General features: G+C 41.2%; 1 protein-coding gene across 6 annotated transcripts in view; it reads left to right on the forward strand.

Moving 5' to 3' along the window:
- rims2a (regulating synaptic membrane exocytosis 2a) overlaps nt 1–24,121 on the forward strand; it is a 143,899-nt gene that overhangs the window by 76,740 nt on the left and 43,038 nt on the right. Inside the window, exons 8-24 of one of the 6 annotated variants that reach the window (XM_008279176.1) lie at nt 1,165–1,376; nt 2,655–2,774; nt 4,275–4,374; nt 4,497–4,620; nt 5,617–5,663; nt 5,949–6,061; nt 7,145–7,192; nt 9,502–9,632; nt 10,077–10,248; nt 10,637–10,790; nt 11,301–11,327; nt 12,640–12,708; nt 15,022–15,160; nt 17,259–17,324; nt 18,001–18,117; nt 20,961–21,146; nt 22,657–22,763. In XM_008279176.1, coding sequence (XP_008277398.1) covers nt 1,165–1,376; nt 2,655–2,774; nt 4,275–4,374; nt 4,497–4,620; nt 5,617–5,663; nt 5,949–6,061; nt 7,145–7,192; nt 9,502–9,632; nt 10,077–10,248; nt 10,637–10,790; nt 11,301–11,327; nt 12,640–12,708; nt 15,022–15,160; nt 17,259–17,324; nt 18,001–18,117; nt 20,961–21,146; nt 22,657–22,763 — 1,932 coding nt within the window. Of the gene's footprint in view, nt 1–882; nt 951–1,164; nt 1,377–2,654; nt 2,775–4,274; nt 4,375–4,496; nt 4,621–5,616; nt 5,664–5,948; nt 6,062–7,144; nt 7,193–9,501; nt 9,633–10,076; nt 10,249–10,636; nt 10,791–11,300; nt 11,328–12,639; nt 12,709–15,021; nt 15,161–17,258; nt 17,325–18,000; nt 18,118–20,960; nt 21,147–22,656; nt 22,764–23,128; nt 23,162–24,121 lie in introns of all 6 variants that reach the window. The other 5 variants (XM_008279174.1, XM_008279178.1, XM_008279177.1 and 2 more) reach the window with 5 other exon arrangements.

Below are 24,121 nucleotides of genomic sequence, written 5' to 3' on the forward strand. Positions count from 1 at the left end.
ATGCAATCCTGTCCACTTGTGGGCAGGGGCTTCACACATCAGGTCGTTATTGAAATGAGAGCCAGTTCTCAATGAGCTTACCTGGTTAGATAAAAATAAACAAATAAAAAACATTGTGTAGCACAGAGTAGTGGAAGAAACAGTGCAGAAATACATCTAAGCTGTTTTTGGATAGGAAGGGTTTAATGTAATGATGAAAAAAATAAAGAAATTCTCAATGTGTGACACAGAAGTTAATTTTCAGTCGTTAAATCAACCACAGGAGAGGGACATTAATTAATAATTTAGTATTACGAGGTAATACAAATCAGTCCAGCATGTTTTGCAATAAAACAAATCAGAATTCATTCAAAGGGACTTGAAATGCAGTCCTGAAGCGAGATGACTTTACCACCTAGTGGGAACAATATTAAATGAGATTGATTCCCGCCTCTGTCTGTGTGGAGTTTACATGTTGTCAGTGTCACTCCTAGTCTGTGCTGATGGAACACATATAAGACTTCTTTATGAATTTCAAACTCTGAATTGTCTGTAGGTGTGACTGCAGCAGTCTTGTTTGCCATGTGATGGCCGTCTTGTTTTACCACCAGGCTTGTGTCTTTTCTCTTTCTGTTGAATCAATATGGATCCTTCATGTATTATTACCTGAGCTGCATCTTTCTTTCTCCACAGGGGTCTTAGAGTTGCACATGATGGTCGCCTTTTCAGTTTGGGCAGTATGTGAGAGTGTGTGCGTAGATGAGTGTTTGGATGTCTTGTTTAATACTGTGCGTGTGTTATGCGTGTGTGTTTGTGTCTGTACGTTGTGGTTTGTGGTGTCCTCACTTGTCCCTCTCGCTGTCCTCTCTCGTGTATGTGCGCCCTTACCTTCCCACCTAACAGGAGATTTGGATGGCCATTGGTGGGACCATGCGTCATGGCATAGCAGCGAGGCCTCCCCAATGTCTTTGGTGAGACATGTGGAGCCCTGCCTTGACCCTCCTTCCCTACCTCCTACCCCTTTACCCCCATCTCCCTCTCTCTCCCCCTCTCTCTGTCTCTCTCCTCTCCCCCCCATCCCCGTTCTCCCAGAGTCTTTTGTCATTTCATGTTTCCTTTGTTTTATTTACACCTTTGCATGTTGTTTTTTCTGTTTTTCTTTCTGTTTTTATCCCACACCTGTAGGGGACAGTCAAAGGGGAAAAAGAAAAACTATTGAGCAGGCATTTATGTCCGAGCCGACACACACCTTATCTGAGAGGCAAAAGAAAATGGTGCGCTTTGGGGGACACTCATTTGAAGAGGACTTGGCATGGTGTGAACCGCAGGTTAAAGACTCGGGAGTTGATACGTGCAGTAGCACAACCCTAAACGAGGAGCATAGCCATAGTGAGAAGGTACTGAGACAATCTAGCCTGCATTTTGTTATTATTATTATTTATGATCTACCCATCCAGTCTTTGTTTGCTCTCTGTCACTAAGTGTAAATAGGTGAGATGTTTGTTTTTTTGGGATTTTATTTGACGTTGTATAAATTGATTTCTCTTGCGATTTCGTTCCTTTTTGTTCAGTTACTTTTGGCTCCACCTTGCTCGGTGTTGCCGAAAAAGTCTTTTGGGGACACCCTCTTTGCTTGCTACTTGTACTTGCTGTTTTGCTCCCCAAACAGAAACTACACATCTTACAGTAGTTGTAACAGAAGAGCATTGACACACAACCTCTCTGTTTGTCATGGCACACAGGAATGTGGGTCTCTCCTAGTTGCATGCTCGTTCTCCTCCGTATGTTGTGTTCTTGCTCTGCAGCGGTCCTGTTTAGTGCAGTAGGAACACCTTTACTCAGGCCCGTCCCTCTCACTCTGCTGCCCTACCCCACAGCACCCAGTCCAGACAGAACCTGCCCCTGCCCAACTTTCCACTCACTTCTCTAGCAAAACCCAAAAAGCACACAAAACAGGGAAGATTGGATTTGTTTTGCACAAAAATCAAAAACATTTGTTTTTCTTTTTTCCCTTCCACTGCTGCGTATGTGATTTCACCCTATCTGTGTCTCATGGCTTTATTCTGTGCTGTCCGTTTGTCATCCTTTTTAATCTTTAACCTGGCACCCCATGGTCGACTTAATTTGTTCTTCTGTCATTGGTTACCTTTTATTCCCTTTTTTTTTCGCTGTCTGCTTTCCCCTCACTACTCCACTCGATGGTGGTTGTATGTTTGTGTGTAGTGAAGCACCGGAGTGAACCTCCGGTCTTACTGCTCCTGTTTGAAGAGCTGGTTTGAGGAGGAGTGTTGGGGCTGCTTGCTTTACTCTGCATGGGGCGCTGCATGAAGCTCACTCCACCCTCACACTGGCAGGTTCACACAAGCTCTGGAAGTAGTGACAAAAACTATAGACGAGATGTATTCAGTTGTTAAATTGCGAATTTATAATCAGTACTTTTGTCCACAGGTGATAGTTTAGCTGTACATCATTTAGAATTAAAATAACATCTAAACCTCAAAGCAGTCTTAATAAATAAGCAGAGTTTGTGTGAACTTTCTTTCCCAAGTGAAATAATACAGTACTACCCTCATGCCCCCTCTCACTATAAACAGTTGTTTGCTTTGGTCTGAAGTGATCAAATTCAAGTGGATGAGTTGTTAAGCAAAAGGTGTGTCGTTGCTCTGACCTTGTAGCACCCGGTGACGTGGCAGCCGTCCAAAGATGGGGATCGCCTAATAGGGCGTATTTTGCTCAACAAGCGCATGAAAGATGGAAGTGTGCCTCGAGACTCAGGAGCTCTGCTTGGTCTGAAGGTGAGCTCGTGATATTTCTGTCTGTCTCTGTGAATCTCTAGATATGATGCACAAGCACACACACTGATGCGCTTCATCATCACCCTGAACTGCCATCATTCTACTCCCTAAATAGTATATTAATGTATACATATTTAGTAAACTGACATAGAGTTCCCAGTAACAGAGTTTATTTCAAAACATATATATTTGGAAGGAAGTCTGACAGGGACACTTGTGTATATTTATGCTAACATATAATAACTTTTCAGCTGTGAAGTCTAATGTGTTTGGCTTGCTGAATTTCTCCTTGGCTCCCAATTATTGATTACATCATAGTACTACTCAGTATTAATATTCATTAGAGACTTGATTATATTCGTGATGAATATTAATGAGTGGTGTTTGATATTGGGCTCTATAATTTCCTGAACTCACTCACACTGAACTACTTTAATGAACTGCATTCAGCTGCTCAGAGGAAACAAGTCAGTCCAGAACCAGTCAGTGTTTCTGTGTTATACCATTACAATCCAGCACAATATTTACAATTTTGATGTGCTTTTAGTGCAGCACAGCCTCCATTTATAGCGGTCATGTTCTTTTAATGTTAAACCTTTAAGCCAGTTTGTTGTTTCGCAGTAGTCGCTACATGGGATTTTTGTTGTTGTAGATGTTTTGCTTTACTGTTGCATAAATCTGTGGGTGGTGCACACCGTTAAAAAAAAAAATAGCAGAGCAGCCAAAGTCCAGAAAAGCCTGGTGGGCCCTGAAAAGAGAGAACCGAGAGCAGCAAGATGGGGAAAAATCATTACTGATTGAATGAGCCTCCTGAAATGGCATGTTTGTGTCTGCTCAGTGCTTCTGTGCATTTCTGTCCGCTCAGCAGCAGCCAACCAACTCGGCAATCCAGCCAGTCAGTCCATCAGTCAGGCTGTCAGCCTCGCCCTCACTGTCCATCTCTCTCTCTTTTCCACTGCAAGCCTCCCTCTCTAGCTCCTGCCTCTTACATAAAGCCATTTCATTTAGCAGACTTCCCTAAGCTCCTTTGTATGTTGGCATTCAGCTGCCATTAAGAGGGATTTTTATTTGTATGATGCCAATGTAAGCTGAGCGGAGTGGAGTACAGCAGCTCAGGACTGTACAGTACAGATCTAGCCCACGGCCCTGCACTGTTACAGAACCACAGAGAAGCACCAGAGTGTGTCCCTGGGGAAGAAAGCACAGTCCCGGACGTTTTTCATAAGACACAGATGCACTTTTACCATTGACCCTCTCCTTGTAATGCTTTTATTGTGGATTCATATCTTGCAGGCAAGAGGTAAAGTCATGACATCAACATGACACTTTATGAAACAAAATCTATCTTCTTGTGTAAGCTCTAATGTTCATTTTCATTGGCTATGCCACGGAGAGATAATAGGGTGCATCAGATCTACAGTTAAAATAACACAGCTCAAGTTTAGTTCTTGCAAATGTGTTTCAGTGCTAATCCAGTTAATGTGATCTGTGCTTCTACAGGTGGTGGGAGGCAAGATGACAGAATCTGGTAGACTTTGTGCTTTTATCACTAAAGTGAGGAAAGGAAGTCTAGCAGACACTGTTGGACACCTCAGGCCAGGTATTTAAAACACACACAAGTGCATAGAGATGTATATTTTTTACATGCTGTTACAACACAGACTGTACCAGCATAAAAGAGTAAACATTCCATGTGACATTCACTATCTGGTGTTTTTGCAGGTGACCAAGTGCTGGAGTGGAATGGGAAGCTTTTACAAGGAGCCACATTTAAAGAAGTTTACAATATCATACTAGAATCCAAGCCTGAGCCCCAGGTGGAGCTAGTGGTCTCGCGGCCTATAGGGTGAGAACACTATTCTGTTCACAAGACAAGCAGACTAGCATATTACTTTTGTTAACTTGCATTTTGGAAATGTAATTTTTAATCAGTACCAAGTAAAATCAGATCACGGATGTGTCCAGAATGTATACCTGCTTTTTACCAAGTGCATGATGGGAAAGATTCCAGGTCCCTGTGACCATGTAAAAGGAATAAGTAGCTCAATAAATGTATTAATCAAATTAAATGCAAGTCTTTTGCCAAGAAGATAAACAGAATTTTTGACTGGAAACACAAACAGGTTTAAATTGGATTTTTTTTAAAGAGGGTAAAAATGAAGCTGCTGTGTAGCGAAATGTATGTTTTAAAAAAGTTTTTTAGGAAATAATTCCTTGCAGTTGATATTCATGCAAATGCACATCCCAAACTAAAGAAATATTCTAAACTCGAGGAAGAATTATGCATGATATTGTTGTTACATCACACACCTTCACTTCCAAAGCAGTTAGAGTACTTATGTCACAGCCTCTATGACTCACAGTATCTTTGTATTTAAAGTTCTATGATATGGAGACTTGAAAAGGGAAATCTGAGGGGGAGCATAGCTTGTGTTCCAACAGAATGTCTTTGTGAAGGAGTGACACTGACTTTTTTTTATTCAACATCTGTTCGTCCCTCCCTCCGGCTCTGGCTCTGTCGTCTTGTATGGGACCGAACAATGCCGCCTGCAAAAAATGAAAGCCTGCCGTCTCGCTTGTACTTTCTCCTCCGATTGTTTTTGAGGGAGAAAATTGTGGGGAAAAGCAGCAGCACCTTTGCTTTGTCAATTCCTATATCTGACCTGCTTTGTGCTGCTGAGGGAGCTGTTGGGTGAATGAAGACTAATGCGGTGCTTATGGTCATTAAAGCACAGTGCATTCAGCATTAGCTCAAATTGATCCACTCCATCCCCTCCTCCTCTTCTGTCTCACACTCCTGTTTTTTTTTTTTTGTTTGTTTTGTTTTGTTGTTCTTTTTCAGAGATATTCCGAGGATACCAGACAGCACACATGCACAACTGGAATCAAGTGAGTCTCGTCAAAATCTTAAGGCGATTTCGTTATGCCAGTTTATCCCATTAATCAGCCTAAAACATCAAGTGAAGAAAATGTCTGTCACTCTGCCTCTTGTGTTTCTGGCTTTTTCATGGCAAGATTTTGTCCCCTCTTTGTACCTCTATTCTTGTCTGTGCCTTTCTATCCTCTTTGCTGCCACGTTCTTCTCTTGTTTTAGGTCTTTGTGTGACTAAAACTACAAATTACAAACCAACGTGACCAGTAGATAATCTGAATGTGTTGTCTGGGTCCTGTCAGGTTCGAGTTCTTTCGAGTCTCAGAAGATGGATCGCCCGTCCATCTCCGTCACGTCCCCCATGAGTCCTAGCATGCTGAGGGACGCCCCCCAGTACCTGTCAGGACAGCTCTCAGTAAGTGACCTCAGCTTGTCGTATTGACCACATGTCGTATTTTTAACCATGTTGAGATCAGGAATAATGTGAATAAGATGGGCTAGTGAGTGCACTATTCAAATTATGCACCCAAATTATAACTTGAGTCTTCGTTCCAACTGTTGTTAGTTCCATCAGGCTCTGTATCTATCACTCAGCCTGTTCTGCTGGCCCTTCACCAACCAAACACAGGACTCTAGATCAGGTTTCGTTGTCTGCTGTCCATTATCTAGCATAAAAACCCTCCTGGGGTAAATGGGTAAAGGACTTGATCAAAGCAAACGATGAATCAACTCTCAAATTTAGGATCCACATGGGATACAGCTTTGACATCTGGGTAACACCTCCAGGACATGTTTTTCTCAGAAAGGTGATATTCAAGAGAAAAAGCTGGGTTTGACTGATATTGAATTTGAATATCAGTTTTCCCAGTCTGTCCCAGAGAGTCGTTGGCCCACACTGATGCATATAATACACTGAAGGATACAAGTCGAGCCTGTTAGTTACTTTAAAAAATAAGCTACACAATCTTTTCTCACTCAGATTCCATGAAATGATTGACCTTGAAAGCCAAAACTGACTAATCGCTAAAACAGTTTAGTTCACTGAATACACCTTGTAAGACCTTCAGTGCCAGATGAGGAATTCTGCACAGTAAAGAGCTGGCTGTAAGATATTTTTGGAAATGAACTACAATTGTGTTTATGAATAAAACCAGAGTTTGGCGTCACTGTGATTCAGACCTTGAAGCAGAGGAGTAAAAGGTCCAGAGGAGAAAAAGAGATATTATTGTGGGCCAATGATAATTTGCTATAAATAATCTCTATAGAACAGAACAGAGAAACTCAGGGACAAGTAGTCTTTCGTACAGAAGAAATACAAACAAATATATACAAATAAGAAAAAATTTTAAAAAAATCTCGCAGCTAGACTACAAAATTCTGTTGTTGTTTTTAGTGTATTGTGAGTTTTTGTGTTGTGGGGTTTTGGTTTTATTGCATTTTCTTTTTCCTTTTTTTTTTTTTTTTGTTCTTTTTTTGCTGTTTAATTTTGCTTATCCAGAGCCAAAGCCTTAGTAGAAGAACAACGCCTTTTGCCCCTAGGGTCCAGGTAATGGGCCCTGTCTAAAGGGCACAAACTCTGTTTGGTTTTTGCTCATTGACTGTTGACTGGCCTTTTTTCTGTTTCCATACTTTGGAAAATGCATACCCAGGGAAATGGCAGCTTCAAGTTTCCCTCTCAGTGCAGTGCATTGTGTCATTTTCTTCTATTTGATTTCTTGGTATCACTGTTATTATTGGAAGTCTTTCTACTCATTTTAACTCATTCACACCATTGTTCCCAAATAGTGCATGTTCAACTAATCTGATCACATGTGGAGAGACACTCTTCCATTGCCTGTTTTTTTGTACCAACTGCAGTGATTGACCCTGTGTTGTGTAGTAATAGTTTGAATTTTCTCCAGGGCAATGCAGGAGGGTGTCTCTGTAAATTTTTTCTTGGACAAAGGACTTGGGTCTTTCTGCTTCATCGTGACATGAACCCAAGCCTCAATAAGTCTAACCCTACACAGATGTACAAACAAACTCCTTCCAAGTGATGCCAGTGGGCAGATCACAGCTGATGGCTGTGCAGCTTCATGTTGCAGTGAAAAGATACCAAGTTCACCGTCCTGTCTGGGAAGCCAAAGCCAAATTGCATTTTCCCTTTTGGATGAGAGTTAACGAATAAAGCAAATTGTACCTTCAAAAAAGAAAAAGAAAAAATCTTCAATCAGAGCAAAAGATATATATGCCTTTGCTGCGAGGGCCTCTTTTAATCTGTCATCCTCAATATCAGTCTGTCTTTTTTCTAGTTTTTGTTTTAGGGTCATGCGGTAGAATCACTTTGTGTATATCTGTATCCTTGATTTAGTCAGTCGGACGGTTAATATTCCTGATCAAAACATTAGAGTGGTTGTCTCACCGTTTTGTTGTTTTGCTTATGAGAGACCTAATTAAACTTTATATGGATCTGCTGTGTGCTCTTATCAGTAGGGAACATTGTTTATAAGCTCAATGTAGCTTTTGAATGCCTGAAAACACATGCACTGTGGGTTTTTTAAATTGAAACACATGATATGGAGTTACAGTTGAGGTGAATAATTATGTGTGTGTACTCTTTTTTAAGTCTTGATATTTGTTTACTGTATCAGACATATTGTAAAGTAGCCTGAGTAACTTACTATTAGACCACATGTAATATCCGGCATTTACATTATACACACTTAATGCAATCACAATGTTTTTTTTAAGGTGAATCTATTTAGCGATATTTCACTAATTCACAGAAATATTTAAATTCATTGCAGTATAATGTGGTATTTTGGTGGGCTTACAATTTCAGACTTTACTTGGTACAATTTGTTTTCCCATAAGCCCTCTCCTGTCTGTTTCTGCCTATATCAAATCTATTGACTTGTCTTGAATGCTCTTTCTTGCGTTGCTGCATGTATAGCTGGTAGTGATAAACAGTTCAGGCCCTCTCCATAATCATATTTTTAATGAAGTATGGACAAGAACTTAGAAGTCTTTCTCCTCATTTCATTGAATTTCTTTAAGGCTTAGTTGGACTTTACCTTCTTCTAAGTGTCTTCTTTCTGGAGTCCATACTTCCGTTTTCGCGTGAACTGTCTTTGATTCCTCTCACAACAGCATGATTGATTTCTCCATATCAATCCCTAGTGAAAAAATCTGAGAAAACACTATTAGCGATGACATCATCACTGGTAGATGGTATCACTTTAACAGAGCACATTGGTAATTTTAGAGCATGTTGCCTTTAGCTTTTCACTTCAGTTCACTTCAGCTAAGATGACATTAAGGCCAATTGCATTTTACTTCCATTCAATAAACTTTATTCAACCCCACAGGGGAATTTTTTAATGGCAAACATAAACACATATTTCTTTTTTCTTTTTTAAAGACATTGACTTTCAAGAAAAAGAATCACAATGAATACAGACATATAACAAGCATAGCAGCAATCACAAAGTGCAAAAACACATTAAACTCCTTTAAGTAAGGCCTCACATTTTTTAACCATTATCACACCATATTAATACTGATATAGTGTTTTAATGACTTCTAAAGCTTTGATAAATTGACCCACCAAGCATGTGACCTGACATCATTTTTAGCAGTTAGACATTTTCCCCCTTTTCCTGAAGGGTTCATACAGGAGAAGACCACATATTGAGGTCAAAAACTGTAGGTTAAAATAGAAATAGATTTTAACAAACAAAGACATAGATGCATATGTAATCACTTCAGCTGGGATTTGATGAAGTTGTCTTCTCCTGCATCGTTCCCTCTGTGTGTTTTTACCTGCACTGGCCCCGTGCTGTCTCTCAGCAGGCTGTCTCTGCTCTGCCCTTGCAGGTCAAACTGTGGTATGACAAAGTGGGCCATCAGCTAATCGTCACCATCCTGGGCGCCAAAGACCTGCCACCCAGGGAAGACGGCCGGCCCAGGAACCCTTACGTCAAAATCTACTTCCTCCCTGACAGAAGGTAAGAGTAGGAACAGTTACCATCATTTCATGTCTTCATTTTATCTCACCGTTTTAACCTCATGTCAATACTCTCCATTCAGAAAGACAATGAACATTAATGGGAAGCACAAACCGATTGTTATTTAGGAAGGTACATAATAGTGTAGAATTTTTGTTATCATCAAGGTAGGCTGTGTGGATGTTTGTGGAGGTGTGTAATTGAGTTGGTGGCTATTAAGTGGACATTTACATCTTGTTAAATAGTTTTCTCTTGTGCACTGATGAGGTACGCAGGAAGTGGACGTTTAGAGGGAGATAGTGCCTTCACCTGACCATCTCATTCTCATCATTAGCATGCCCTGGTGCTGTGCACTGTGCTGTGTTGTGTTATTGATCTGTTGTATTCGTGGCTCTCCCCTATCATGGTTGTAAATAAAAACAGTTTGAATTATTGTTCCTCCAGCGACAAAAGCAAGAGGAGAACAAAAACAGTAAAGAAATCCTTAGAGCCCAAATGGAACCAGACCTTTATGTATTCGCCGGTGCACCGGCGGGAGTTTCGTGAGCGCATGCTGGAGATCACATTGTGGGACCAAGCCAGGGTGAGGGAGGAGGAGAGCGAATTCCTGGGAGAGGTAAGAAACCCAAACCCCACTCATCAGAGACAAACCTGTTGTCCATTACAAGGTGATTGGTGGTCCAGTCCTTGTCACACATGGACAGGAAACTTTGTTGTTATTATTTATTTATTTTTGATTTAATATATTTATTTAATGTGTGTGTGTGTGTGTGTGTGTGTGTGTGTGTGTGTGTGCACGTGTCATAAAGCTTTCACAATACAGTATATACCCAGAAAGGGTGTTTTTGGATTTACACTTTCTGCAAGAGCTGTGCGTATGTTGTGGCACAAGTGTGCGTTGCACGTTGTGGTAACTCCATTACTGATATGCTGTTTAAAACCACTGGGGTGGGGACATTTTTTTTTAGAAAAAAGACCTTAACTTGGCATTTTTTTTCTGTCAGATCCTGATTGAGCTGGAGACGGCTCTTCTGGATGATGAGCCACACTGGTACAAGCTACAAACACACGACGTGTCCTCCATCCCACTTCCACGTGCCTCCCCGAACGCACAGCGCAGGCAGCTCCATGGAGAGAGTCCAACACGGCGACTGCAGAGTAAGTAACACCTTGATTGCTGACACGTGTCACAAAATATGCTGAAATTTACAGAAAAGAGTCAGCCAGTGGGCACGCTATTGGGGAAAATAAATTTGCTACTTCTATGCAACAACATATGAAATATGTATAAGACATGGTAAGAAAGAATCAGGGCACCTGATTTTCTTCCCAAGAGACATGAGCAGTATTTTAGGCTCTTGACACCTTGGGTATTTTTTTTTTTTTGCCTAAAGCTTTCTGTCGTACAAATAAATTTGTGTCAAAGGGTAATCCCACTAAACATACAGAAAGCAAACCATATTAACGAAAATAGATTTTCAATTTTCAATTGTATAGTTGTTTTCATTTACAAAAAATAGCCTCATGCAGTATACCTCTAGTCAGTGTTCAGGTCATTTTGCCCACTACTCTGTTCCTGCTTGAGTTCAGGGTTTAAGAGCCATTGTAGTTTATGCATATTTTGTTTTTATCTGTGTCACATCAACCTTACTGCTTCTGCTTTTACAGACAAAGGCTCGTATTCGTACAACTCAGGTAAAGGCCCCTGCATTCCCGGGCATTGCTGCTCTATGGAGCATCTGAGTGTTCTCCTGTCCTATTTAAAGATGCATCCTTCTGTCCTGATTCTCCACCCTTTTTTTCCATAAAGAGTGCATGTTTCTGCTGCTTTACGTGGATTTGATGTAGGGAGCTTGTGTACATTTGACACCGCTCCTTTGAAATCCACTCAGGGTGGCAGACATGTGCAAACTGCAAGGAAACAGATATTTAGGACACGGTGGTCTCTCCCGCTCTGTGTATTCACCTGTGAACTATCTCATAATCCCACCCTGCAATCCACAACCATATCCTGCAAAACTGCATTCGATCCTCATCCTAAAGTGGTGTTATAAAAACCCAGGCTACCTGCCAGTCCTGGCAGACACAATATAATTTGAATATGACCACCTGCTTCTCCTCTGTGATGTACATTGTTTGTTATTTGGCCCATTATGAATATTTTCTCTTTTACAATTGCACAAAATACCGTTGGCACACTTTGCAGCCCATTCTGCTTTGCTTGCGTTTGTGTGTCTGGAATGTGAATATTTTCTTGAAACTGGGAGACAGGTGACTGTGTTGTTTTTCTGATACTTTATTATTATAAATGACATTACATCACATATGGAGTGGTTGTATATACAAAACCTCAGAGCAGATGCTAGTTAACATGCTGTGACGACCGTGCTGTAGTCCCTGTTACGCCGTACTGTTTCACTGTACTGCTTCTACTCAACGCTTTGCTTCTCTCGCTCCCCCACCAGGACAATTTTCTGGGTGTTTGTGTTAGTGTGAGGTGAAAGAGCTGACAGCTGTAGAAAGTTTTCAGCCAACTGAGATGAGAGGTTGGGAGCGGCAGTGCCAGAGTGCAGCACTTGTCATTTCTGAAAAAACACACGTGTCCAGTTGATTTAAGTTGACTGAACAGTGAAGGCGGTGGGATGGGAGGGGGTTGATAAGGCTATGGTGGAGGATGAAGAAGGAGCTGTAACGCCCTACCGCTTCTCCAATCCCTACTTTTACATGTACACCGAATGACTGAATGTGCCATTTAAAAGTGCCACAGTTCAGATGAAGCAAGATCTGCTGTTTTTTGGTCGAAGTCGACAAATAATTTGCAGCATTGTTTTTCTCAATTGGAACTTTCACTTTAACCAATACAGGTTACAGTCAGAACAGGAGGCTATTATATCAAAATGAGTAAATTAATGAACAAGGGAATTAAAATGGCTTCTTCCTCTTTCTCGCATCTTTCTTTCTCTTTTTTTCTCTTCTTCTTCCTCACCTTCCTCTCTTCATCTCAAAGGATCCCAGAGGATAAGTGACAGTGAGATCTCAGACTACGATTGTGAAGATGGTGTTGGGGTAATAACAGGTAATAAGCAGTACTAAGGTCATAATAACATCCAAGACTTGTGAATGCCTCTGAATGAATCTACACTATAACTAAACTAACCTCATACATGTCACCACCAGTCAAAGGCGTCGCAGACCTAAACAGCTTACAAGCCCAATTATATAACATATTAGCAGCGTAAAATGCTGCAACCCGTCAGCAGCAACACGGTGAAGGAGCACTGAGCTTTTGTCTGCCTCTGCACCGCTAGTTGCTGTTCTGCTGTACTCACTGAGGCTCCAGCAGCACGCCCACGCTGCACATCAGACAAGGAGAGGCAGAGCTGCTACCAGCCACAGAGCCAGAGAATAATGCAGAGAGAAAGACTGAAAAGTACTTGAAATTTGCCCACATAAAATATTAACAATGAGGAAAATGATGCTGAAAAAGGCAGCAAAGCCATAGAAAATAATAATAAAGGCTTCCTTTAGGTTTTTGGTACTTTGCTTTTGTCTTTCAAAAAATATTTTCCTCCTTTATTTCTTTCAATTAAAAACCACTGACAATGCGCTGATCTTATTTGCAGATAAGTTCTTGGTAAAGTACATTATAAAAACAGCTTGTTTGTTTTATATCTTTATTAGTAGGTTCACAGAGAGGAAGAGAGGGGAGAATGCATGAAACAGAAAGGAAATACGTTAGAGTGAGAAGAGAATAGATTTTCTTACTGTAGCAAACTGCCAGTCAGACAGACAGTCAGACAGAGACGTTAAGAGCATCAGCCTGGGCTTGCTGATGATCCCGTAGCTGAGGGAAATCCTCCTCCAGCCTCTTTAACATTCTCATCAGCCCCTCGCTGCCTCACAATGCTAGTCCCCCTCACTTCATTCACAGTGAAGGGAATACCCCTTTACTCAGCTCTGGTTGCACACTCCTCTTTACTCAAGCTCTACCACATCTTATCCTGCAGTATTTGCACCTATCTGCTATCACACTATCACCTTCAATTGGGAAGAAATGCTGTTTTTTTTTTTTAGTATTTTTTGTTTTGCATAACACAAACTGACATTTGTCTGATCTACACAGTGCAGCATTTTATAGGTGAAGTTCACTCTAGCTTTTGTAAAAAATGGACCAAGAATTTTATAGATGACTTCTTCGTTTGATTTTCAAACTACTTCTGCACTGATGCAGCCAATTCTTCTTGTTAAATCCTATTAATTGTCAGCAAAGGTTCTCCTCTTTATATGTGCTTAACAGGCAGGCTGTACTCATGCGTGAAGCAGCATGTCAAGAGGAAGAATAGATTTAATTTGGCTCTGCATGGAAGTTGATTGCTCTGCTACAGGAGGCTCAGTGCTGGAGCTGCCGTTGGAAATGGCAGATGTTTTCCTTGTTAAATCTAATGTGCATGTGCAAATATATTGTCCATTTATTCTCGGTATTAGCTTTGGCTTATTAAAATAGATATAAGAACAGCAGAAATAAAGTATTTGACGATGTAGTATATAGAATTTTGCACCCACTGCAATCAGAATGGATCATTTAGCTTGAATATTTTAATAGATTTATTCCGTCTACTACCCCCCATCAAAAGGAAATCTTATCATATTAATATGTCAAACTACCTTAAGTGAAGGTCAACATTTCTTTATTATTACCTCCGATTTTTCCAGCCTTTCTTTCTTTTCCAACTTTTGATTCAGGCTTTTCTTTAACTCATTTTAATGTGCTATACACTCTATTGAATATCAATCAACTTTAATAGTGCTAAGCATTGACCTTAACGATGGCTGCTAGCCACGTCTGATTATCGGTTAATGAACTCTTTCAAGTTCAATGGACTAATCAGTCTAGCAGAGAAAATTCATTATAATGTTTCTGATTTTTTTGAAGGCTATTTTCATGTTTAATGCACAATGTTAACACAGCAGATGAATTGCACTTTTATTTAAACCTCGTCCTCATTTTTGGAATGTGGAGACTGTAGAAAATCTGTCACCTGTGCAGAATGGAATTTAGCACAAGTTTCAGAAAGTTTTGTCTTTGTCTTCTATGCTGTTACACGGTTTAGTCAAACTGAATCTGTACTCATAGTGGTCATTACTTGTCATTAGCCAGGGCTATAGATTTAGCTCTTTCAATCTCTCAAAAATACAGAGAATCCACATCGAGGTGTTGTCAAAAAGTTAAATTAACACAGAATTTTGTCATGTCTTATAGTGCCAGCAACGTCCGTGGTGTTGTAATATAAATAAGTAACCACTAAGATAACTTAACCCCCCCCTCTTCTCCCCTTAGTGATCTTGTACCTCCATCTCTGCTTCTTCTCATCCATTCTTGTTTTCACAGACTACCGGCCAAATGGCAGAGACTTCCAGAGTTCCACATTGTCTGTCCCTGAGCAGGTTATGTCGTCTAACCACTGCTCTCGATCGGCTGATATAAACCGGGCGCGGTCGCGCTCTCCCAGCGTTCCCCCTCCCTCCAGGTAACAATTGTTCAGTACACAGAAGGGTTGACTCATGACATTGGGGTACAGGCGCTATTTTTTGGTTTATTGTAATTATGTTCATGTGTTTATGATGTATTTTGCACTGTAGGATGTCTTTGCTTCCTTGCTTGGGAATCCACAAAAACTGATAGCTTAAGTACCTCAGCTAAAAAAAGGATGCTATTTCAGGTTAAAATTAGCCACCCGTGTGGTTGTAGCATCCCTTGCTCTGACTTCGAAATGCTGCATCACCATTATGTAGCATCACCTGCGGTTCCTCCTAATGCCTCCATTAAACATGAGGCCATGTGCCCCTGGAACAGTAGGGGGCAGTTTGTGGTGTGTAAACTACATGAGGGGTGATCCAGTACACTTCTGTCACACAGCAGAAGTCTGGACCCAGCCTTTGACCTTAGGCCTTCTCAGTACACCTCCTCCACTAGAGTGGAGCACCACAGTGTGTCCGAAGATAACTACTCCCCTGACAGGTACACACACACACACTCCAGCTTACACTTGTGTTACAGTAGATGCATGCAAATACGTGGGCATGCATGAATAGATGCTGACAAGCACAAGTGGGGGCTGATGAGTAGATATACAGTGAGCTGTTTATGCACGCATACACTTCAGCACGATGCCGTTTGCCTTAAACTCTCTGGAAACTGATCGTGTTTGTGAGTCCTATCATCTTTTTGGTGTGCCAGATATTAACGAGCATCTTTTTCCTCTCCTTTAAATACACTTTTAGTCTGATACAGTGGTGTGGATTCCCTATACCTTGATAATCACTTTCTCTGTCTTAATCGACTCCAAATTTTCGAATGTCTATTGTTAAAAAAATAAATGAATACAGCAAACATCCGATTAAAAACTAGGATTCGTAAAGATAAAAATAAATCTGTCACTTTAGTATTTTCAGAAAAGTTACATCACAGTTAAAACCCCACATGAACACCAAACTTGGGTGAGATTACGCTGCTTAAGAGCAGTAATTATCAATTCATTTTTTCCCTCTTAGAATCAAGAGGCTGAAATTACGCAGGAAACATTTGCAGCCAATGTTGCCAATGCTGAGTACAGTAGATAGTATTTACATGTATTTCACTGTCTTTATGGAAGAAGTGGTCAAGGGGAAGTGGTCAGTTATCCTCCATCAGCACTTATTTTCTGTGAGGGTTGGAAAATGTTGCTCCAAGAGTCCAATCATAGCCTTGGCACCGCCAGGCCGCAGCTACTTTCCCTCGTCCAATTAACTTTATTTGATATTTCTGAGGCTCGGCCTAAATCAGTGTCAGATGCAGAAAATGCACTTATCTAAATTGTCTGGGACAGTGCTCACTTGAGTGTATTTCATCTGCTTTAATTAACAACGTCTGGTTATTTATTGAAAACAGTTGAAAATGACACAGGAAATGAGTCACAAAGAATTTGGCGTTATCCCAGAACTCCTACAATATTAAAAAGCCTCCTCTGGAATTTTTAGAGCTTTTTGTGAGGCTGGTATTTTGTTTAAAACTTCCCATTTCCATTGTTTTCCTACTTTTTGAAATATTGTTGAATTACTGTCTGTAACAGAAGAACTCTTGCGTAATAGCATGGTCCTACGTAGTTTAGCCATCCAGTAGACATGACACCGAGCAGGTTAAGGTGTTTGGACTGTGCTGTTTTATTCTTTCCTACGTGAATGCTGCCGGTGTGTTCTGTGTACCGCTTTTATCTGTCTGTGTGGTAAAGGAGACTTCTCCTTGCCATCTGATTTCTCAGCTTTCTCTCAGCTCTTATCTTCCTTGCCTGTTTTTTCCCCTCTTTGAAACGGTTACATCAACCTTTCCTACGAGTTTTCTTGGTATCTTTGCATCCTGTTTTCTTTGAGAAATCTTTCGTTCTCTCTCCCTCGGTTTCCTCACCCCTCCATCTGTCTGCCTATGATTTTGCCTATTTCCAGTCCTCTCTCTCTCTCTCTCTCTCTCTCTCTCTCTCTCTCTCTCTTTCTCTCTCTCTCTCTCTCTCCATTTTGCCTCCTCCTCTGCTTCTTCCTCTTCGCCATCTCAGATCCATCTCTGTCTTCTCTCCTCCCTCCATGTGGTTGCAGCCATTTTCTCACCCTACCTCGAACCAGACATACTCAGCCTATTGATGATCCTCATAAGGACCCCAGGTAGAATTTTACCTGAGCTTGCATGAAGCCTCATCTCTGCATCTCCACTTTCCAACCCACCTATACACCAACCCACAATCCTATTCTTTTCTTGAGGAAAGCTTCCATTTTGGTATTAAAGACATGGCACTGACAACGTGGCATGTTTGCAGATTACCTGTCCATTGTCAGTACCATAGGTGTTGTGTTGTTGTGTGAAAGTATATATTTCTTCTGCAAAAGTTTAAATATATACACGACATGGTACTTGTATGTTTAGTAAATGACTGGCCGTACACTTCATCCATCTGATATCAGCATTGCTCTCTTTCAACATCTTTTTTTTTAATCATATAAACATTCTTTCTCATTCGCTCCAATAGTTTTCTATGTATGCAAGTGTAAACCCTAAAAACCAATCTGTCTTTTGTTTTTTTTATATTTTCCACGTAAAGAGTAACTATGGCAATACTGTAAGTGGATAAGTGTTCTATGGTTGTGAAGTTTTGTCCAGAAGAGGTGGGTTCTCCTGAAATCAAGTGGATACATTCAATGTATCAGAGTTGTTTATTAAAGCCAGAACGAATCCAGACGAATATTCCAACTTCTTTTACAGGTTTTTATTTTTTTTTTATGTTCCTCCCCTTTGTGGTGAAAAAAAACTAAATGCTGACCAGTTGTGATATTTTTTTGCCAGCCGCAACCATCGTGTGTACCCAATCTGCCGAGAGGAAGCAGTCAGGTTACTGCGTTCCACTAGGATGGCCCGCGCCTATTCAGAGGGCGCCTACTCCTCCGACTATGACTACGAGAGGTATTGACATGCACTGCTGCTGCGTCTGTGCTCCGCCATCTTGTGGTTTCCTCAAGTTGTCCCTCGTCCGTCTTTAATTTATCCGTGATCATACGTGTGATGACAGAAAATGATATCTAGTCTGATATCGGTTTTTTGTTAAGGCGTCATCACAGCTCTGAAGTTGTGTAGATGTACTGCAATGGTACACAACTGCCTCTGTATGTTGAGGCTCAGAGCTATTTGTGTTGCTGATGTTAGCTGTATGTATACTGGTCATGGAGTAAAGTGCTGGCCAGCACTTGACTGTTTCTTTGTTGATGTTGCTGTTCATGTACCCATGTACTTTATACCAACAGCAGTGTACTGACCACTGGTGTGTGTTATTATTAGTGTTGTCCTTTTTTACACGCTATTTGTAGCTGCTTTTTACTCATCCATACAGTGGCATCTCCGATGCATATTTCTCTGGGTTGCACAGTTACTTTGTAAATTCTGTGTTCGCCCTTTGGCCTCTTTTGTCTGACCAGAATGGGCTGCTGGCCTGTTCTAAGCACCCATAGAAAGGCCTGGTGACACTCATCCATTCCCAAGACCCACACCAGCATCCTGGTGCACCAATAAAAAGAAAGAACTCCCATCATCCCTCCCATCTAGAGAAATGCTGTAAATGACTTCAGTCTTCTGCCTGCTGCCATCTGGCTTTTAGTCAGGAATAACATGACGTTTGAGCCATTTCTCTCCTCTCCAGGAGGAAAAAAGTGATGAGTCCTCAGAACTCAGCCCGAGAGCCTGACTGACTTTATTAAAGTGTCACAAAGTTTCCCTAAGGCCCAGCTTGGCTCAACTTCAGGCTCAGCCTATAGCCGAGATAGCCATTAACAAGAGCTGTCCATCTATTTTTTCTCTCCCTTTCTTTTTTGTCTAAACTGACAGAGAACGGAACGTAGCAGGAATCTCAGTTTTACACAGTGGAATAGAATAGAATTGTCCCCTCTCTCCACATACTTGTAGTGGTTTGTTTCTGTCTGCATGCAGCCTGAGTACGAAGTGAACAGAAATGAGGGCAGAATACAGAAACAAAAGCATTAGTGGAGTTTGAGCCTTTTGGCAAGTGTCTTAGTTTAGGTGATTTTTCTGCAGAAATGGTTTTCATGGATCTGTAGTTTAAGTGCATTGCCCCAAAGTGCACCATGAGTGGAACAAAGCCTGTAGGACAGTAGCATTAATGCAGTGACTTCTCCATGAGCAGAAAAGTCATATTTTGGACTTTGTTTGTATCCAGTGAGAATCAGTGACCATTACTATACCAAAGTGCAGAATATTTATATCACAATAGTATCCATCAAATTACACATTATCGGATGTTTGATATGTAACAGACACAACCTTCACATTACCCACAAATCCTTGGCCTAAACAACATTATGATGGAAACCCACAGTAAGTGGCTGCAGATAAAGACTGTCACTGACTGATGAGCCTTTGTTTAGATATTTTCGACAACAGGAAATCTCCTCTACTGGACAATTTTTCATATAAGAGGCAACAGACACTACAAGACTATGACAAAAATAACTAATTTGATGAAATTCCAAAATGGAAAACATTTTGAAATAAACAAAGACACATTCTCAGCATTCTTTCACAGATTCAGTGGTGCTAATTTGTGTCTTTTGGTGTCTGTTAGCCTTGTTAAAAGAAACTCCCACATATTTGCAGTGTGTAACCACCAATATGTCTTCTGCATTTAACTGAAAACAAATGGGTGCAATGGTTTAGGTCAATGCTTTTTGTTTTATAAAACAAAACAAGATTTTTTATTTTTTTCAATATCTACTATTATTTTGAACTGATAACGTGTGTGTAAAGTTTACCAAGCAGTGTGCATGCTCTGATCCCCTCTACTTGTCTACCGTTTATGTCCTAAAGACTTCTTTATATGTGCAGTCAATTTCTCTATGATGATGTTTTGTTTTTCCTTTTCTCTGCAAAGATAAACACAATCCCCGTGCACTGTCGATGATTTTCGTAGTTGAGAAACCTCACCTGCTTTTTCTTCCCTGCAGCTCTTCAGATCAACGAGTTTTGCCTTCATTCAAACATGTGCCAAAAAATATTCACAATGGCTGGGCCTTTTTTCAGGAATTTATAGATAGAATCCAATAAGCCAAATGCAATGTAAAGATACACATCACTTTTCCTTCACATTTCACTCTACTCCAAACAGACTGCAAATGGAAACTCACCTAGCACGTATAGAGAGACAGCACATAGTCCCTGCAAGTTGTACGCATCCTGAGGACTTCACAGTTCATTCACTGGAGGGACCACAAACTATACAGGAGGCACAGAGCCGTCTGTCCCACCCTGACAATTAATTAGTTCACCTACTCATGGAGAGTAATGGACAAAGCTGTAATTGCATGTACTGTAAATTGAGCTTTTCATGAAACTAAAAATCAGATGTCAACTGTACATACAATTCCGCAGCCTTGATTAACATTAATATTGAAGTATTGTCCACCATTTTCCAAGAGTTTCTGAATACTTTTCCTCTGTCAGTTAGTTTGAGGGACTATATCTATAGTTTTGCATGTGCTAGTAAATTTCCTGCAAATCAAATATACATGGCAGCCAACCAGCCTCCAAATGGTTGATAAACATGGAGTATATGCGACTGGTAGAAAATGAGTCATACCAACCCAAAAAAATCCAGGTGTTGTGCTTAAACACATGCACCTAGAGGTTCTAAGGGTGCAGCAGATTTCTTTGCCCTCCATATTGTCCGCTCTGCCAGCATACTGACACTGCCCTGCCGGAGTCCCACTGAGTGCCTACCTGTTTCTCAACAACCTCTGTAGGAACCACGGAGCCATGGATAGACACGAGTATCACAGCAGGTCCCGCTCTGCAGACCAACGGCCCACTATAGAGCGGCCCACGTCCCGCTCACGCTCCACTGAACGCCCCCACGACTCTTCGCTCATGAGGTCCATGCCGTCTCTGCCATCTGGGAGGTCTGCTCCCCCCTCACCTGCCTTGACGAGGTGTGACCCAGATTGGAGAGGCTAACCAACCTAGCATAGAAGGAGATTAGAGTTTTAGTTGTACAGTCATTTTCCCCAGGCATGGCTATACTGGAGGGAGAAATAATTTTAACATGAGTGTGAAAACATCTGTAAGTTACTCCACAGTTTCCTGGTTTAGTCACCTTATTAGAGTAAAGCCCACGTAATGTAATAAAGCTAATATTGAGCTTCAAACAAGGATTTGCAACACGGAGGTTTAGTTTGTCCGGCTAACTGACTACTAACTTAATTCATCCGAATACAGTTTTATCAGCCTATTAAAAAATGCTAGGTAGAAAGTAAAAGTCTACCTACTTTTCTGAAAATCTCTGATTCTTTTACTCCCGCACCAAGATGTTAATCAACCTCTAAGATTATTCCTGCCTCCAAAGCTGCTCCACCTCTGCTAAATGTTTGTACATCTAAAACTTTTATAGAACTAAACCAATACAGACCCCGTCCCATGAGCTCCCACCCACCCTGAAACTGACTAACTCACAGAACAAACCAGAAAAAAATAACTAAAAAAAAAACACATCATATTCACCTACCTCCCACCCTGCCCCCCTGCTACCCTGCCTCACCTCACCTCACCTCACCCTTCCAATCAACCTCCCCCTCACAACTACCCCACCACCCACCCAGCCACTTTCAGTTTTGTCCCCAAAAAAACCACCAGTGGATGTGCTGTATTTTCTTTACACATATCCCAGGCACGACGACCCTGACGCCGTAGATTAGCTTGCTGACTCGTTTTTAATTTGGAACACACTGCTCATACACTTGTGTGAGTATAGCAGTGATGGACCAACATTTTACTTTGATTTCATTACTAACATCAACTAATGCCGTTTATCCCGTGATGGCATTCTGTTCTTTTTTTATTTCTGTTGTTTTGAGTTCAAACCCCTCTGGGGACAGTCTGAACGCATGGTCGCACTGGTCTGCTGTTTCTGCATTGAACTCTTCTCTCCCTGCAGCTTGATGAGTCGACTGTACATGCGATTCACACCTGGCATTTTTTTTATTGCAGCTCAGTTCCCTACAGTTGATGTGTCCCTCCACTTCCATGCCATGTGCCAAACGTCATTACTGTGTGCATTGGTTTTATTTTTGGGAGAAACAAGACACATTGTAAAGCTTACAATGTTCTTTCATTTGTACAGTTGCTGTCTCTGGTTGCCTTCTATTGTGCCTGACAGTGACTTACTTCAGAAGATATGTGATCAAAATATATTCTAAATTGTTAACTGACCCAAGACAACTACATTAAATCACACATAGTACCATCATTATAGTGCATAGCTTAACTTTTTATGTTGCTTACACAGATATCTACGATCAAACGTACAGTCTTTCCTTCTTTTTAACATTCCTTTGCTATTGTCACACTGTGATGTGGGTGCAACATGGCCTGGCCCTGCATCCACCATCAGCTCTTGCCCTTACCTGTGTCTCACGCCAATGTCCACGAATGTTTGTCATGTAGGGCACATCCTCGTAGTGGATCAGTCCAGACCAGTCCCACCAGTACTCCTATGTCCAGTAGACGAGGTCGCCAACTTCCACAGCTTCCACCCACAGGGAAGGACCGAAGTAAGTCACCTGAATGTTTTCTATTTGTATTACTGGGTTGCTGCCTGTGGAGAGACTTAAGTATATGTTCTCTGAATACGCATACACATATACTGTGCAGTATTTTAAAATGATATAGTTTTTATTTGATGACCCAACTGTTTGGGTCTCGGAAGGAGATTTGGTTTTATAGCAGTTGCTGAATCTTGCACTTCACTTTTGACTGAGGAAGGAAGCAGTATGACTTCTTGATGGAATCATTCAGTAAAGGCAATAGATCTTATCGTATGTACAAGGATTTTTCTTTGCTTTATGTCTCATGGGTGTTTACTTTTGCCCTCCATCCGTAACATCTCTGCTCGGTTCCTTTTCCATTTCTCTCTCAGAAGATGGAGACGAAGGAACAGAGCCTTGTGAAGGTCTGTACCTGAATGTGTGGGTTTAGTCTTTCAGACTGGGAGTGCTGGTTGAGCTGCACCTCACTCTGAAGGCCAAAATCCTGTCTGCAATGGCGGGTGGCTGGGTTCAGTGGCGTCTAAACCTAATTTATGCACCTTGAACCCTCCCCTTGTTGCAGTTGTGTTTAGTTGAGATGTCCTGTGCCATCATGTTGTACTTACCTGAAGGTCTGTCTGGATCCTATGGGTTGCACCAGTGTTGTGTTCCTCTGTAGCCTCCCTGTTTCTTTGCTTTGAGTTGTACTCCAGCTATTTGTCTGCAAATTATTAATTTCTTTTAAGTATTTGGACTGCTGAGATACTTCACTAAAGCTAATAAATGCCTTCTGTCTGTACCTGCTAAACAACGTTTACTCCAGGCTTTGAATAATGGCTTAGGCAAAAGAAAATTCATCTTCTTCACAATTACAAAGTGACATTTGAAGTCATTTCTGTTCCTCAGCACTCCTTTAGCAGATGTTATGTGTTGTTGTAACGACTTATGACATGCTCTGTGATGAAAGCAATGATTATACTACTCTGTGTATTTGAATTAGATGCTATAAAAAAACCAAAGATAGTTCTAACTTTGCAGTGACTGTGGGGAATGACTGAGACAAAGCTACAGAGGGAGGGGAAGAAGCTCGTGCAGTTTTGGCGAACTTGTCAAAGCAGTCGCACAACTCTTTCATCACTGTCAGAGTCCACAGGGGCTTTCCCTGTCTTCTGTACAGCCGCCAGCCAGCCCCACTCTCTCTCTCTCCATCTTTCTTACTGTCTCCTTTGCTCGCTCGCTCTCAGTCCCACCCTTCTTCTGTATCTGTGCCATCTTTTTATCACTCCGAAGCTCTCTGTCTAGACCTCTCTGTCACTTCTTTGTGTCACCTTTATTCCTTCTTCCTCTTCATTCCTGGCCTAATCTCTCTTTCTTCTGTGTCTCAG

This window comes from Stegastes partitus, unplaced genomic scaffold, assembly GCF_000690725.1.
Source record: "Stegastes partitus isolate 25-593 unplaced genomic scaffold, Stegastes_partitus-1.0.2 Scaffold146, whole genome shotgun sequence".
In the NCBI taxonomy this organism is placed as follows: domain Eukaryota; kingdom Metazoa; phylum Chordata; class Actinopteri; family Pomacentridae; genus Stegastes; species Stegastes partitus.